Source organism: Choloepus didactylus, chromosome 19 (assembly GCF_015220235.1).
Source record: "Choloepus didactylus isolate mChoDid1 chromosome 19, mChoDid1.pri, whole genome shotgun sequence".
NCBI lineage: Eukaryota > Metazoa > Chordata > Mammalia > Pilosa > Megalonychidae > Choloepus > Choloepus didactylus.
In genome coordinates this window covers 40,794,497-40,813,108 of record NC_051325.1, presented here as the reverse complement: position 1 = coordinate 40,813,108, position 18,612 = coordinate 40,794,497, and the positions used below count along the sequence as shown (strand labels likewise).

The 18,612-nt window shown below is 37.4% G+C and overlaps 1 protein-coding gene across 2 annotated transcripts in view; it reads left to right on the top strand.

Annotated features, from left to right (window-relative positions):
- Positions 1 to 18,612, top strand: part of SAMHD1 (SAM and HD domain containing deoxynucleoside triphosphate triphosphohydrolase 1) — a 72,718-nt gene that overhangs the window by 14,621 nt on the left and 39,485 nt on the right. For both annotated transcript variants that reach the window (XM_037812405.1, XM_037812404.1), the window contains exons 4-6: positions 2,972 to 3,132; positions 4,069 to 4,184; positions 5,673 to 5,743. In XM_037812405.1, the coding sequence (XP_037668333.1) occupies positions 2,972 to 3,132; positions 4,069 to 4,184; positions 5,673 to 5,743 (348 nt within the window). The remainder of the gene's footprint in view (positions 1 to 2,971; positions 3,133 to 4,068; positions 4,185 to 5,672; positions 5,744 to 18,612) is intronic.

Sequence of the window (18,612 nt, the reverse complement as noted above, 5' to 3'; positions counted from 1 at the left end):
CCTGCTTGGCCAGTAACACAATAGAATATCACGTAACAATTATGTGGACCATGTGATTGAACAAGGAGTTGTTTATATTAAATAATACTGAGAGAACAAAAATAGAATAGATTAATGGTCAAAATACTTGAATTTAATATATACACACTAAGAGTTGAGTACAACACTAGTTGTAACTAGTAACGTAATTTCCAGCAACTCAATGTCCAACATTAGGAGAATGGTTTAGAAACTTTGGTTCATCAATAGCAATACATCCCAAAGTAATTTGGGCAGAGAATAAAAACGTATATTCGGGGCCCCACTGAGGAGCTGGGGGAGGATGCAGAGGTGCTGGACTTCCTCACCTGGATTGTTGCTGATGTTCTCACAAACACTGGGGACTGAGGGCTTGATGTGCTGAGCCCTCTGTCTTGGGCTGGCCCTATGAAGCTTGTTACTGCAAAGGAGAGGCTAAACCTGCTTATAATTGTGCCTAAGAGTCTCCCCCTGAGTGCCTCTTTGTTGCTCAGATGTGGCCTCTCTCTCTAGCTAAGCCACCTTGGCAGGTGGTCTTGCTGCCCTCCCCGCTATGTGGGACCTGACTCCCAGGGGTGTAAATCTCCCTGGCAACGCAGGATGTGACTCCCAGGGATGAATTTGGACCTGACATCATGGGATTGAGAACATCTTCTTGACTGAAAGGGAGATGCGAAATGAAATGAAATAAAGCTTCAGAGGCTGAGAGATTTCCAGTGGAGATGATAGGTCACTCTGGTGGACATTCTTACTCACTATATAGATAACCCTCTTTAGGTTTTAATGTATTGGAATAGCTAGAAGTAAATATCTGAAACTACCAAACTCCAACCCAGTAACCTTGACTCTTGAAGACAATTGTATAACAATGCAGATTACAAGGGGTGACTGTGATTGTGAAAACCCTGTGGATCGCACATCCAGTGTATGTATGGATGGGTAGAAAAATGGGGACAAAACCTAAACGAAAAATAGGGTGGGATGGGGGGAGATGATTTGGGTGTTCTTTTTTACTTTTATTTTTTATTCTTATTCTCCTTCTTTCTGGTGTAAGAAAAATGTTTAAAAATAGATTGAGGTGATGAATGCACAACTATATGATGGTATTGTGAACAGTTGATTGTACACCATGGATGATTGTATCGTATGTGACTATATCAATAAAACTGAATTTAAAAAAAAAAAAACTTTGGTTCATCAATGAAATGGAGCCCTTAAAATGATAATTATTAATATTGTAAAAACATGAGAAAACATTTATGATGCATTTTGACATGAAAACATGCATGTATATTGTGAGGTTAACTAAATTAAAAATAATTTTTCACTGAATTCTTTCTTTTTATTAAATTGCTTAAATTTATTTTGTTTTAACGTACTTAGGATGAAATAAATATCTTAAGAACAGTTATTACAACCTGAAAAGTTGACATTGAAGTCTATTAGACCTTTAAATAGAATGCAAGTACATTGCAAAGTTTGTGTTTGATAACCTATAATAATAAAATCGATTCTCATTTGTTTGTGGCACATTGATTTGTATGAGGTGGAAAGAATAGACCAATGTAAGATTTTCATATTTGTTTAAAATTTTCAAATATTTAAAGGTTGTAGAAATTATCCTTGTCTGATAAAGACATTCACAAGGTTGAATTACAATACTCATGGTTCCTGAGATACTTTGACATCCTTCCTGGTATGTTTATTAGAGGTGACTAAACTAGATCAATTTATAATACTTATAAGGCAGTTTTACAGAGCAGGGTAAAAACAATTTGATACTTACAAACATCAACTGTAAATCCAATCTTTGTGAATGTACATACATATTCTTTGACAAAGTTGTAAATTCTAGTAATTACTTGACTTTAGTAGTCTGTACCCAGACTGAAATGAGGTATTTTGAAAGGAAATTACTTTATTATTATCAGCATGTTCAAATGTTGAACCAGAGGATCCTGAAGTGTCTTTACTGCATTGAAGCTTCTGTAAGTCATATTTATTATGTTTCTATGTACTGACATGGTGTACTTTAAATATAATAAACCAGCATGTTAACATGCATTACCTTGCAATAGCAGTTCAACAGTAGTCGTTTAGAAAATGTTTGGGTTTCTACTATATGCCAGTCAGTATGCTATGTTATAGGTTCTGAGGATACAGCAGTAAACAAAACAGACAAGATCCTTTACCTCCCAGAATTCAACATATTTTAAGGAACTTTATGGAACAGTTTGAAGCAGTTTGAAAATCCTGGATTAGATAACAGGTTACTTTTTTATTCTGTAGCCTTCTCTTTAAAAGGTAGTTGTTATGGACAGTTAAGAAAATTGTATCTTTATTTAAAAATAGAGGGGTATTAAATCTTCACCAATAATTAAAGTTTAGGAGTAATGAATAATTGTGAAATTTATCTTTACTAATTATAAGTATTTCTGAGTGACGTTAAATACTGGAGAATTTTATTTTCCTACTTATGATTGCTTCTTGTTTATATGGTAGGAGGATTTCTTCTTTTTCTTTTTTTTTTTTAAGGATTCTAGTGATAAATACTATAAAGCCATATTTAGAAAAATATTTAGACACATTGCCTGAAGTAATATGTCTTACATGATATGAATGAATGTGTTCGAATCTAATGAGAGTACAGGGCTAACTTATTAAAGACTGACTTATTAACATATACATAGTAAAAGGATGGAAAGCCTTATCTTTCCGTTATTAGAATCCATTAGGAAGAAGTAAAATATACCCAAATAACCAGTATACATTATCTGTTTGATAATGATAGTAAATAAGGTAATGATATTAATATCTCATCATTTCTTTAAGTATTATTCTCACTTGAACAATTAAATAGTTTTGACTTTGCGGTGTATTTAAGAATGGCTACACAGAAATTTTAGCAGGAGTTATGTATTGTTACTTATATTAACTTAACCATAATTTTTAGGTAATAAACGATCCTATCCATGGCCACATTGAGCTCCATCCTCTCCTCATCCGAATAATTGACACACCTCAATTTCAGCGGCTTCGATATATTAAACAGTTGGGAGGCGGTTACTATGTTTTTCCAGGAGCTTCACACAATCGATTTGAACATTCTCTAGGGTAAGAAAGGAATGTGGTTGGGGAGCTAAACTGTTATAATTACCTCCTCTGTCTCATGAAATAATGATCTCATCTCTATCATTTAGAGAACAAAGTGGTAGAAATATCCTTATTTTATTGCTGAGAATATTGAGGCTTTTGATTTACCTTATTATATTTTATGTATTCTGGTAAGCTACTTCAGACCCTTCCTAGAAAAATAATGAAAGTATCTATGGACAGGTCAGTTGGATAAAGTATGAGTTGGAAAAAGCTGATTTAATTTTCCTGTAGTCCCTATCTAGTCTTGTACAGAATCACCTTTTGGAGCCAAATCATTTCCTTACTTATGAGGAAGTGTATAAGTCAGAAAACATCCACAGCTTAGAGAAGCTTTTCTATTATAGAATGTAGAGCCAAAATGACATGAGCAAGGGAGAACTGGTCAGTTCTCCAAATTTTCACAAAGTACTTACAGTGCATTACTTTGTTTTTTGTCTGTTTGTTTTGAAGCATTTTTAATTAGCCAGAACACATGTATCTATACTCAAATATTCATTCATTCATCAAATATTTGTTGAACACTTACCAGGCCCTACCAGACCACAAATAAGATAAAAATTGTCTCTACTCTCATGGAGCTCAGGCTTCACGGGAGAAGAAAGATACTATATTCAAATAGGAATTACTTTCAGGGGAAAGTACTAGGAGTGCATTTAACATTTGTCAGGTTCTTGCCCTTCAGTGTATGTTGTAAGAATTACACAGCCAGAGAAGTCCAGCTTTTGGGCTTCTGTTTGAGTGTGTTCCTACCCAGTTCTAAAATAGACTATTCTGTAAAGTTGCCCTAGAGATATACTAGAATATTTAAGAAAACATTAAAGTTCCCAAGGACCAAAAGTATCACTCATCTTCAGACAGGAAGAGTGACATTTTCTTTTCTTTCCTGATTTGCAGAGTAGGATATCTGGCAGGATGTCTAGTTCGTGCCCTACGTGAAAAACAACCAGAGCTGCAGATAAATGAACGAGATATGCTCTGTGTTCAGATTGCTGGGCTTTGCCATGATCTAGGTAAGCTGTACCAAGAACCAAAGTTGTTACATAAAACCATAACATGTTACCTCATTAAAATGTAAAAATCAGGGTAACCAAGAGAAATGTGGAAGTTCTGTTTTAATTTTTCAGTTAACATCAATATAAATGTCATTGCTTCTTCCTAGAATAACTCATAAGCCCAAATCATTGCTATTTTATTTGCTTTTGTCTTTGAGTGAATTTCCCATGTGAAACATCTTTGCTGTAAGTTATATTAAAGGACTTTTTGAGGAGATTTTCTGAATGCTATATTTAGAGTGATCTGAATTTTATTTTTCGTTTTTCCTTCTCATTGAATAAAACTGCCATTTTTCCTTTAATTACTTTGTCAGATCCATTCTTCTCATACCTAGAATACCCAGTCTGCTCTAGCAGATTCACAACAGATTTCAAGAACTTTTCTTCTCTGACCCTTGTGAAGTCTTGGGCCATTTGAAACCAAGTAGAAGAATATTGTCCCTTTCCTTTGCCAAAGAGAGAAGGAACTATCCTGTTCCTTTAAATCCCAGGAGTTTTTATCACTTTCCTTGTTGTTTTTCCTACATTTCAGAGGAGCCTGAGAATTAGTGTATATCCTCAAGGCTGGGGGAAGTGGGGAGGGGTCTCAGTTGCGGTAACTACCCGTGAAAAGAGGATAGAACACTCTCTTCCCTAAATCACCCTGGACAACTCTGTCCCAAATGATAAATTTAACAGATTCTTGGTATTTTTGAGAAGGAATCACTTGGAAACCTTAGCCAGTCCCCAGGAGTCTGAGCATTATAGTAATAAGCCTTTTGCACTGCCTGCAACATGCAAAGAAGGCCCAGGGCTGGTCGCAGTGGGCTCCCCCTCCGGCCACATAACTCATTCTAGGGAAATTCTGACAATTTTGAGTTGTGCTTCAACAAAGTTTCAAATTATTAAATGTTATGGAACTTTAAAATTACTTTGAATCAGATAAACCAGTGATCTCTAAATACTTTTGATTGCCCATGTCATTAGTAAAAAAAACTGAGCTACACCCCCCTTGTGTATACATTTATTATAAAATGTTATGTACGTTACAAAATTTCCATAAAGAACATGTTTTTAAAGAATGAGAATAGTACAATAAAGTTGTAATATTTTCTTCCTGTAGCCCAGTGGATTGTCCTAAAACTGCTGTTCTAATCTGCAAATATTCATTCTGAAGATGCTGAAAGTGTTTGGCATTAACATTCATTTTAGTTACACAAAATGTCCTTTCATCAGATTTACTTATGCTCTAGTGACTCAGAGACCAATCTGTGGAGAACTTACTTTCCTAAATGGTTCTGCTCCCTGTTTTCTTGTTTTAGAAAATAGGAAGGAAGCATTTGTCCCTATTTTATGGTGTATTTCTAAATTAATAATTTCTGTTGATACCCTAAAAAGATAAAAAATGAATTCAGTTTTTACCAGTTTTCAAAGATTTTTCTTAAGAAGACTGTTTTTGTTTTTAAGGTCATGGGCCATTTTCTCACATGTTTGATGGAAGATTTATTCCACTTGCTCGCCCAGAGGTGAAATGGACGGTATGTATTTATATATTCAATAAAAAGAAATACCACTTGAGTAGGCCGTTTTGTTAAATTATCTGGTTGGATCTGCTGCCATGTTATAGTATGCTTCTTGTTAAAGTTTTCGGGGTGATACCAGCCAAGTTTCACCATATATACTAGATGAGCCGTTTGTAATTAGGCATTTGCAGGTGGCTAACCCATATTTTTGAGAAATAAAGTTAGGTTGGTTTCCTAGTTTTTAGCACACTGTATTTCTGGAACCTGGAGTAGAAAAGGGTATTAATATATATTGAAAGCTTATTGTATGTCAATCACTATTTTCTCTTTCTTTTTGAGGTATAATTCACTTACAGTAAGTTACACAGGTCTTAAATGTACCCTTCAGTGAGTTTTAACAAGTATGTACATCCATGTAAACCACTAACCAAGTCAGGATATAGAACATTTTCATCTTTCTGGAAAATTCTCTTGTACCCTTTTCCAGTCAATTCTCACTCCACCCCCTACCATCATCTTCTTATTTTTATAACAGATTAGTTTTGCTTGCTCTTAGACTTCATGTCAATAGAATCATACAGTATTTTTTCTTTTGTATCTGGCTTCATTCACTCAACATGGTTTTGAGATTCATTCATGTTGCATGCATTTTTATTGCTGAGGTAGTATTGCATTGTATGAATTTGTCACATTTGTTTAACCATTCTCTTTTTGATGGAATTTGTGTTGTTTTTCAGTTTGGGGCTCTTCCAAATAAGGTTGCTTTGTACACTAATGTATATGAGGTTTTTGTGGAAATATGCTTTTATTTCTCTTAGATAAATACCTAGGAACAGACTTGCTGGGTTATAAGGTGGGTGTGTGTTTAGCTTTATAAGAAACTACCAGAATTTTCCAGTGTGGTTGTACCCCATTGTACACTTCCACTAGCAATGTATGAGAGTTCTGGTTGTTCTGCAGCCTCACCAACACTTGGTCTTTTAGATCAACCCTTCCTAGTGAGTGTGAAGTTGTTTCTCGTGGTTTTAATTTGCATTCTCTGATTCTTTTTCTGTATGTACTGGTCATTGATGTATCTCCTTTCGTGAAGAGGCCTTTCAAGTGCTTTACCCATTTTTTTTTTGTTTGTCATTTTACTTTTGATTTGTAGGAATTCTTATATATGTTAATATATATTGTCAGATATAGGTGTGAATATTTTTTCCCAGTCTCTGGTTTACCAATTTGTTTTTTCAGTAGTGCCTTTTGAGAAGAAATGTTTAATTTTGGTGAAGTGCACTGGTTTTTCAAGTCAGTGAGATGATGGATTTCTGTCCAGTTTTGCTGCTTTGAGCCCTCAGGTCAAACACCATAAAAAACTGGAATATCACTCAGTGCCTTTCTTTTCCAAGAGTTGACTTCTTCTAATGTCTGCCTGCTTTGGATCACTCTCTGGTGCCTTCAGAGAGTTGTCTGGAGTTTATAGCTATGTTCTCCAGCAGCCTATCGATGAGGATCTGCTCAGCCATTACCAAGTCTTTTTCTTGAAATATGTTGCTTTTCCCATTAAAGCCCTTAGTCCATGTGGAATTTTTGTGTATGTGTATGGTAGAGTTCTAATTCCTTTTTCTAAATATGCATAATCATTTATTAAATAGTTCATCCTTTCCCAACTGATCTATAATATCAACCCTGATATTTATTAACTATCCATATATGATTAAACTTTCTGGATTCTATTCCATTCCTCACTTTCTTAATTACTATTATTTTATACTAAGTCTTAATAGTTGGTAGAACAACTGTTCACACCATGTTCTTTTTCAAGAGTATATTTGCTTTTCCATTATGAATTTAATAATTTTCTCCATAAAGGTCTTATATATCTTTTTTTTTTTTTTTTTTTTTGAGAAGGTGAGTTTATTGATGATGCTTCAACAAGGAACTGGAGGAAAAAATATCTTTAAAATACCATTCGAAGTGATAGATTCGAGCTATTGTAGTCCAAACAGACAAAGGAGTGGCAAAGGTCCAGAAAAAAGCAGAAAAAACAAAAAAACTAAAAGTCAAAGGAGTCATTAAAATTAGTAATGGTCACTTACTTCATGTTATCTGGTCAGCATATCCTGTTTATTTTGCAGGCCTCTCTTTCTTTATTGATCATTCAGGCTTTGTTGATCTTGTCCTTCAAAGTGGGGGAAGGTGCTGATATTATTTCATATGTGTTTTAGTACCACCCTGGATATTATCTTTATCCCTGACAACACAGGTGGAAGGTTTCTTAGTGCAACCAAGAACAAAGAGTAAAGATGTGAGATTAATATCAGAAGATTATGCCAATAAGGACTTTTAGACTTGAAATGAATCAAAGCTGCTTGAGTGAAATGATTATAATAAGCATTTCTGGCTACTAAAGAATATACTAAGCATTTTCCAGCTAAAGGATCATATTGATCATTTTTCCAATTATCTAGCTATCAGAAACAACCTCTTCTGTACTGAATACTGGAAGCTTTTTTGCTTTCACTACCGAATTATATCTTTAAACTTGAATCCTTTATTTTGACTTACTGTACTTTCACCTGGTTTCCCATTCTTTCTGATAGCTATATCGATATAGAGAGGTAGTCTAGTACAGTTCTGTAACTAAACTGCGTGGGTTTAGCTATCAGACTTGGCTCTTAAGGCAGTGGGCCAAGTAACAAAGCAAGGATGTATCTTGCAGCTCACATTTAATAAGTAAATCTCAGAGGATTAAAGCTGAGTAAAAATTTAAAAGACAATTTCTGGGTTCTTAAAGGAAACAAATGCTTTTGTTTTTTTTTTTTAAGTATAAATTCCCTTGGCTCCTTTCTTAGGAAACGTTCACCTTCTTCACCCCACCATACCCCTGAGACCCAGCCCCCTTGGGCTCTTGGAACACAAGGTGGGGTGCGGTGTTGCCGAGAGGGGCCATAGATGCGGGCCAAACATGGCCTCTTGAAAGTTGTGTGCTGCTCCTGTACAAAGCGGGGCAAGGAGGGAGGGGCAGTGGGAGCCCACCTGGTGGAGTGGCAGCCAAGGAGGACGAAGATAGGGAGAGGAGAGGGAAGATGTGAAAGGAGGATGGCAGGCGTGGCGACGAGCTCTCCCAGCAGCCCCAGGGACCCAGCAGTGTGTATGGATCATCAGCAGGACTAGGGGGATAAAGGCAAAAACTGAATCTTCCAAGCTGCTGGATTTCCGAAAGTCTTGTGAATTTGTCCTCTTAATTGATGCCAATTTAGGTCTTTGCAAAAACGGACCCTACTCATTATCATATGGGCTTCCCACTAAGTTCTCCAGCATCACATCTCTGTACAGGGTCCTCTAAGCAGGGCCCAGGTGCTGCCACTCCTCCTGGGTGAACTCCAAAGCCACATCCTTGAATGACACTGGTGCCTGGGATTTTTTTCATTTTCTATGGCTCTTGGGAGAATGTGGAGAACTGTGACCGTTCAGTCTCTAACCCGTAGAGACCCCAGGGCTCTCAGGAAGGTCACCGGGAGGCCTGAGAGGGCATCTTGAAGAGCTTATATATCTTTTGTTGTATTTACTCCTAAGTTCCTTATAATTTTAGCTGTTGTTGTCAGTTCTCTCTTTTTGGAACTTAAAGGTTTCTGTTTGCTAGTTCATTGACAAGCAGTTGACTATTAAATGTTTAAAACTACTATTTTGCTAAACACTTATTTAATAATTTTTTCTGTAGATCCCTTTGAGTTTTCAGTGTAGATCAGTCTTTGGATCTGCAAGTACTAAGGTGTTTTCTTCTTTTCTAGTACCTATACTTTTATTTCTTTTGCTTTTCCACAGTTTTCAAACCTCCATTAAAATGTTAAAAGAGGTAACAGTAGGCAACCATGTTTTATTCTTGATTTTGAAGGGAGTACTTTTTTTAACGGATTCAACTTTTTTTATATATTTAATTTTGACATACTTTCACACTTACAGAAAAGTTGCAAAAACATTACAAAGAATTCCCATATGCCCTTTACCCAGATTCTCCAAATGTTACCATATTTGTTTGAACATGCTCTCTCTTTATATATATAAATCTTTTTCTGAACCCTTTGAAAGTAAATACTGAGGCGGGGCAAGATGGCAGACTGGTGAGCTGTAAGTTTTAGTTACTCCTCCAGGAAAGTAGGTAAAAAGCCAGGAACTGCGTGGACTGGACACCACAGAGCAATCTGTCTTTGGGCATACTTCATACAACACTCATGAAAATGTCGAACTGCTGAGATCAGCGAAATCTAAGTTCTTGCGGCCAGGGGACCCGCGCCCCTCCCTGCCAGGCTGAGTCCCGTGGGAGGAGGGGCTGCCAGCTCCGGGAAGGAGAAGGGAGAACTGCAGTGGTAGCCCTTCTCGGAAACTCATTCTACTGATCCAGACTCCAATCATAGATAGACTGAGACCAGACACCAGAGAATCTGAGAGCTGCCAGCCCAGCAGAGAGGAGACAGGCATAGAAAAAAAAAAATAACACGAAAAACTCCAAAATAAAAGCAGAGGATTTTTGGAGTTCTGGTGAACACAGAAAGGGGAAGGGTGGAGCTCAGGCCTTGAGGCGCATATGCAAATCCCGAAGAAAAGCTGATCTCTCTGCCCTGTGGACCTTTCCTTAATGGCCCTGGTTGCTTTGTCTATTAGCATTTCAATAACCCATTAGATCTCTGAGGAGGGCCCTTTTTTTTTTTTTTTTAATCCTTTTTTCCTTTTCTAAAACAATTACTCTAAGAAGCCCAATACAGAAAGCTTCAAAGAATTGCAATTTGGGCACGTCAAGTCAAGAGCAGAACTAAGAGAGCTCTGAGACAAAAGGCAACAATCCAGTGGCTGAGAAAATTCACTAAACACCACAACTTCCCAAGAAAAGGGGGGTGTCCGCTCACAGCCACCATCCTGGTGGACAGGAAACACTCCTGCCCATCGCCAGCCCCATAGCCCAGAGCTGCCCCAGACAACCCAGTGTGACGGAAGTGCTTCAAATAACAGGCACACACCACATAACTGGGCGTGGACATTAGCCTTCCCTGAAACCTCAGCTGATTGTCCCAGAGCTGGGAAGGTGGAGCAGTGTGAATTAACAAAGCCCCATTCAGCCATCATTTGAGCAGACTGGGCGCCTCCCTACACAGCCCAGCAGCCCAGAACTGCCCTGGGGGGACGGCACTCACCTGTGACATAGCACAGTCATCCCTCAACAGAGGACCCGGGGTGCACAGCCTGGAAGAGGGGCCCAGTTGCAAGTCTCAGGAGCCATACGCCAATACCAAAGACTTGTGGGTCAGTGGCAGAGACAAACTGTGGCAGGACTGAACTGAAGGATTAGACTATTGCAGCAGCTTTAAAACTCTAGGATCATCAGGGAGATTTGATTGTTAGGGCCACCCCCTCTCCCCGACTGCCCAGAAACACGCCCCACATACAGGGCAGGCAACACCAACTACACATGCAAGCTTGGTACACCAATTGGGCCCCACAAGACTCACTCCCCCACTCACCAAAAAGGCTAAGCAGGGGAGAACTGGCTTGTGGAGAACAGGTGGCTCGTGCACGCCACCTGCTGGTTAGTTAGAGAAAGTGTACTCCACGAAGCTGTAGATCTGATAAATTAGAGATAAGGACTTCAATAGGTCTACAAACCCTAAAAGAACCCTATCAAGTTCAGCAAATGCCACGAGGCCAAAAACAACAGAAAATTATAAAGCATATGAAAAAACCAGACGATATGGATAACCCAAGCCCAAGCACCCAAATCAAAAGACCAGAAGAGACACAGCACCTAGAGCAGCTACTCAAAGAACTAAAGATGAACAATGAGACCATAGTACGGGATATGAAGGAAATCAAGAAGACTCTAGAAGAGCATAAAGAAGACATTGCAAGACTAAATAAAAAAATGGATGATCTTATGGAAATTAAAGAAACTGTTGACCAAATTAAAAAGATTCGGGACACTCATAGTACAAGACTAGAGGAACTTGAACAACGAATCAGTGACCTGGAAGATGACAGAATGGAAAATGAAAGCATAAAAGAAAGAATGGGGAAAAAAATTGAAAAAATCGAAATGGACCTCAGGGATATGATAGATAATATGAAACGTCCAAATATAAGACTCATTGGTGTCCCAGAAGGGGAAGAAAAGGGTAAAGGTCTAGGAAGAGTATTCAAAGAAATTGTTGGGGAAAACTTCCCAAATCTTCCAAACAACATAAATACACAAATCATAAATGCTCAGCGAACTCCAAATAGAATAAATCCAAATAAACCCACTCCGAGACATATACTAATCACACTGTCAAACACAGAAGAGAAGGAGCAAGTTCTGAAAGCAGCAAGAGAAAAGCAATTCACCACATACAAAGGAAACAGCATAAGACTAAGTAGTGACTACTCAGCAGCCACCATGGAGGCAAGAAGGCAGTGGCACGATATATTTAAAATTCTGAGTGAGAAAAATTTCCAGCCAAGAATACTTTATCCAGCAAAGCTCTCCTTCAAATCTGAGGGAGAGCTTAAATTTTTCACAGACAAACAAATGCTGAGAGAATTTGCTAACAAGAGACCTGCCCTACTGGAGATACTAAAGGGAGCCCTACAGACAGAGAAACAAAGACAGGACAGAGAGACTTGGAGAAAGGTTCAGTACTAAAGAGATTCGGTATGGGTACAATAAAGGATATTAATAGAGAGAGGGAAAAATATGGCAAACATAAACCAAAGGATAAGATGGCCGATTCAAGAAATGCCTTCACGGTTTTAACGTTGAATGTAAATGGATTAAACTCCCCAATTAAAAGATATAGATTCGCAGAATGGATCAAAAAAAATGAACCATCAATATGTTGCATACAAGAGACTCATCTTAGACACAGGGACACAAAGAAACTGAAAGTGAAAGGATGGAAAAAAATATTTCATGCAAGCCACAGCCAAAAGAAAGCAGGTGTAGCAATATTAATCTCAGATAAAATAGACTTCAAATGCAGGGATGTTTTGAGAGACAAAGAAGGCCACTACATACTAATAAAAGGGGCAATTCAGCAAGAAGAAATAACAATCGTAAATGTCTATGCACCCAAACAAGGTGCCACAAAATACATGAGAGAAACACTGGAAAAACTAAAGGAAGCAATTGATGTTTCCACAATAATTGTGGGAGACTTCAACACATCACTCTCTCCTATAGATAGATCAACCAGACAGAAGACCAATAAAGAAACTGAAAACCTAAACAATCTGATAAATGAATTAGATTTAACAGACATATACAGGACATTACATCCCAAATCACCAGGATACACATACTTTTCTAGTGCTCACGGAACTTTCTCCAGAATAGATCATATGCTGGGACATAAAACAAGCCTCAATAAATTTAAAAAGATTGAAATTATTCAAAGCACATTCTCTGACCACAATGGAATACAATTAGAAGTCAATAACCATCAGAGACTTAGAAAATTCACAAATACCTGGAGGTTAAACAACACACTCCTAAACAATCAGTGGGTTAAAGAAGAAATAGCAAGAGAAATTGCTAAATATATAGAGACGAATGAAAATGAGAACACAACATACGAAAACCTATGGGATGCAGCAAAAGCAGTGCTAAGGGGGAAATTTATAGCACTAAACGCATATATTAAAAAGGAAGAAAGAGCCAAAATCAAAGAACTAATGGATCAACTGAAGAAGCTAGAAAATGAACAGCAAACCAATCCTAAACCAAGTACAAGAAAAGAAATAACAAGGATTAAAGCAGAAATAAATGACATAGAGAACAAAAAAACAATAGAGAGGATAAATATCACCAAAAGTTGGTTCTTTGAGAAGATCAACAAGATTGACAAGCCCCTAGCTAGACTGACAAAATCAAAAAGAGAGAAGACCCATATAAACAAAATAATGAATGAAAAAGGTGACATTAACTGCAGATCCTGAAGAAATTAAAAAAATTATAGAGGATATTATGAACAACTGTATGACAACAAACTGGATAATGTAGAAGAAATGGACAATTTCCTGGAAACATATGAACAACCTAGACTGACCAGAGAAGAAATAGAAGACCTCAAGCAACCCATCACAAGCAAAGAGATCCAATCAGTCATCAAAAATCTTCCCACAAATAAATGCCCAGGGCCAGATGGCTTCACAGGGGAATTCTACCAAACTTTCCAGAAAGAACTGATACCAATCTTACTCAAACTCTTTCAAAACATTGAAAAAAATGGAACACTACCTAACTCATTTTATGAAGCTAACATCAATCTAATACCAAAACCAGGCAAAGATGCTACAAAAAAGGAAAACTACCGGCCAATCTCCCTAATGAATATAGATGCAAAAATCCTCAACAAAATACTTGCAAATCGAATCCAAAGACACATTAAAAAAATCATACACCATGACCAAGTGGGGTTCATTCCAGGCATGCAAGGATGGTTCAACATAAGAAAAACAATCAATGTATTACAACACATTAAAAACTCGAAAGGGAAAAATCAATTGATCATCTCAATAGATGCTGAAAAAGCATTTGACAAAATCCAACATCCCTTTTTGATAAAAACACTTCAAAAGGTAGGAATTGAAGGAAACTTCCTCAACATGATAAAGAGCATATATGAAAAACCCACAGCCAGCATAGTACTCAATGGTGAGAGACTGAAAGCCTTCCCTCTAAGATCAGGAACAAGACAAGGATGCCCGCTGTCACCACTGTTATTCAACATTGTGCTGGAAGTGCTAGCCAGGGCAATCCGGCAAGACAAAGAAATAAAAGGCATCCAAATTGGAAAAGAAGAAGTAAAACTGTCATTGTTTGCAGATGATATGATCTTATATCTAGAAAACCCTGAGAAATCGACGATACACCTACTAGAGCTAATAAACAAATTTAGCAAAGTAGCGGGATACAAAGTTAATGCACATAAGTCAGTAATGTTTCTATATGCTAGAAATGAACAAACTGAAGAGACACTCAAGAAAAAGATACCATTTTCAATAGCAACTAAAAAAATCAAGTACCTAGGAATAAACTTAACCAAAGATGTAAAAGACCTATACAAAGAAAACTATATAACTCTACTAAAAGAAATAGAAGGGGACCTTAAAAGATGGAAAAATATTCCATGTTCATGGATAGGAAGGCTAAATGTCATTAAGATGTCAATTCTACCCAAACTCATCTACAGATTCAATGCAATCCCAATCAAAATTCCAACAACCTACTTTGCAGACTTGGAAAAGCTAGTTATCAAATTTATTTGGAAAGGGAAGATGCCTCGAATTGCTAAAGACACTCTAAAAAAGAAAAACGAAGTGGGAGGACTTACACTCCCTGACTTTGAAGCTTATTATAAAGCCACAGTTGCCAAAACAGCATGGTACTGGCACAAAGATAGACATATAGATCAATGGAATCGAATTGAGAATTCAGAGATAGACCCTCAGATCTATGGCCGACTGATCTTTGATAAGGCCCCCAAAGTCACTGAACTGAGCCATAATGGTCTTTTCAACAAGTGGGGCTGGGAGAGTTGGATATCCATATCAAAAAGAATGAAAGAGGACCCCTACCTCACCCCCTACACAAAAATTAACTCAAAATGGACCAAAGATCTCAATATAAAAGAAAGTACCATAAAACTCCTAGAAGATAATGTAGGAAAACATCTTCAAGACCTTGTATTAGGCGGCCACTTCCTAGACTTTACACCCAAAGCACAAGCAACAAAAGAGAAAATAGATAAATGGGAACTCCTCAAGCTTAGAAGTTTCTGCACCTCAAAGGAATTTCTCAAAAAGGTAAAGAGGCAGCCAACTCAATGGGAAAAAATTTTTGGAAACCATGTATCTGACAAAAGACTGATATCTTGCATATACAAAGAAATCCTACAACTCGATGACAATAGTACAGACAGCCCAATTATAAAATGGGCAAAAGATATGAAAAGACAGTTCTCTGAAGAGGAAATACAAATGGCCAAGAAACACATGAAAAAATGTTGAGCTTCACTAGCTATTAGAGAGATGCAAATTAAGACCACAATGAGATACCATCTAACACCGGTTAGAATGGCTGCCATTAAACAAACAGGAAACTACAAATGCTGGAGGGGATGTGGAGAAATTGGAACTCTTATTCACTGTTGGTGGGACTGTATAATGGTTCAGCCACTCTGGAAGTCAGTCTGGCAGTTCCTTAGAAAACTAGATATAGAGCTACCATTCGATCCAGCGATTGCACTTCTCGGTATATACCCGGAAGATCGGAAAGCAGTGACACGAACAGATATCTGCACGCCAGTGTTCATAGCAGCATTATTCACAATTGCCAAGAGATGGAAACAACCCAAATGTCCTTCAACAGATGAGTGGATAAATAAAATGTGGTATATACACACGATGGAATACTACGTGGCAGTAAGAAGGAACGATCTCGTGAAACATATGACAACATGGATGAACCTTGAAGACATAATGCTGAGCGAAATAAGCCAGACACAAAAAGAGAAATATTATATGCTACCACTAATGTGAACTTTGAAAAATGTAAAACAAATGGTTTATAATGTAGAATGTAGGGGAACTAGCAGTAGAGAGCAATTAAGGATGGGGGAACAATAATCCAAGAAGAACAGATAAGCTATTTAATGTTCTGGGGATGCCCAGAAATGACTATGGTCTGTTAATTTCTGATGGATATAGTAGGAACAAGTTCACAGAAATGTTGCTATATTATGTAACTTTCTTGGGGTAAAGTAGGAACATGTTGGAAGTTAAGCAGTTATCTTAGGTTAGTTGTCTTTTTCTTACCCCCTTGATATGGTCTCTTTGAAATGTTCTTTTATTGTATGTTTGTTTTCTTTTTAACTTTTTTTTTTCTTACAGTTGATTTAAAAAAGAAGGGAAAGTTAAAAAAAAAAAAAGAAATACAAGGAAAAAAAAAAAAGATGTAGTGCCCCCTTGAGGAGCCTGTGGAGAATGCAGGGGTATTCGCCTACCCCACCTCCATGGTTGCTAACATGACCACAGACATAGGGGACTGGTGGTTTGATGGGTTGAGCCCTCTACCAAAAGTTTTACCCTTGGGAAGACGGTTGCTGCAAAGGAGAGGCTAGGCCTCCCTATATTTGTGCCTAAGAGTCTCCTCCTGAATGCCTCTTTGTTGCTCAGATGTGGCCCTCTCTCTCTGGCTAAGCCAACTTGAAAGGTGAAATCACTGCCCTCCCCCCTACGTGGGATCAGACACCCAGGGGAGTGAATCTCCCTGGCAACGTGGAATATGACTCCCGGGGAGGAATGTAGACCCAGCATCGTGGGACGGAGAACATCTTCTTGACCAAAAGGGGGATGTGAAAGGAAATGAAATAAGCTTCAGTGGCAGAGAGATTCCAAAACGAGCCGAGAGATCACTCTGGTGGGCACTCTTATGCACACTTTAGACAACCCATTTTAGGTTCTAAAGAATTGGGGTAGCTGGTGGTGGATACCTGAAACTATCAAACTACAACCCAGAACCCATGAATCTTGAAGACAGTTGTATAAAAAAGTAGCTTATGAGGAGTGACAATGGGATTGGGAAAGCCATAAGGACCAAACTCCACTTTGTCTAGTTTATGGATGGATGTGTAGAAAAGTAGGGGAAGGAAACAAACAGACATAGGTACCCAGTGTTCTTTTTTACTTCAATTGCTCTTTTTCACTCTAATTATTATTCTTGTTATTTTTGTGTGTGTGCTAATGAAGGTGTCAGGGATTGATTTAGGTGATGAATGTACAACTATGTAATGGTACTGTAAACAATCGAAAGTACAATTTGTTTTGTATGACTGCGTGGTGTGTGAATATATCTCAATAAAATGATGATTAAAAAAAATAAATAAAATTAAATTAAAAAAAAAAAAGTAAATACTTACTCCTAAATACTTCAATTAGTATTTCCTAATAACAAGATTATTCCATTAAATAACCACATAGACATTAATATTGATGTAGTACTATGTCTAATCTATAGACTTCCTTTCAGATTAAGCCAGTTGCCCATATAGAAAAAGGAAAAAACAAAACAAAACACTTTAATTTGCTGGTCCAGGACCCAAGTCAGGATCATATATTGCATTTAGTTGCCATTTCTCTTTAGTCAACTTTGATCTGCAACAATTCCTCATCTTTATCTTTCATGATCTTGTCATGTATTGAAGAGTACATATGAACTATTTAGGCAAGCAGACAGTCCCTTATTTGAATTTGAGTTTGTCTGATGTTTCTGCATGGAATCAGGCTATGCATTTTTGGCAGGAATGCCACAGAAGTGACATTATGTCCTTAATGCATCATATCTTAGACACATAAAATCTATTTGAGCCGTTGTTGGTGATATTAACTTTGATCATTTGGTTAAGGCAATGTCTGAGAAATTTCTTCACTATGAAGTTACTCTTTTCTCTCTTTGTAATTAATATATGTCTTTGATTCAGTTTTTTTAAAATGGTTAAAAGATGATTGAGGTTTTGTTTTTGAGTCAGTTTTGTTAAGAACTGAGATAGGGCAGATGTGCCCAGGGTGTCATTTGTTCTTTGTGTTTGTGAATGATTAGGCAGAGACAGATGTGCAAACCGAGGCAGATTTGAGATTCCAACCCAGATCTTGACTTCAGAGCTCTTGAGCTTTTAAGTTTTTTACTGGCACATTTGCAATTACCCCTTTCACCATTAGATGGAAGTGCTAACAGATTTTGTAACATCATGTGTTTCAAGACTGGTGAAACAGGAGAACTGATTTTATGATGATATGCATTTAATATGGGGTTCTACCTCTATGATCTGATATTCTTCCATGTACTATAAATGATTATACTCATTCAAATGCAT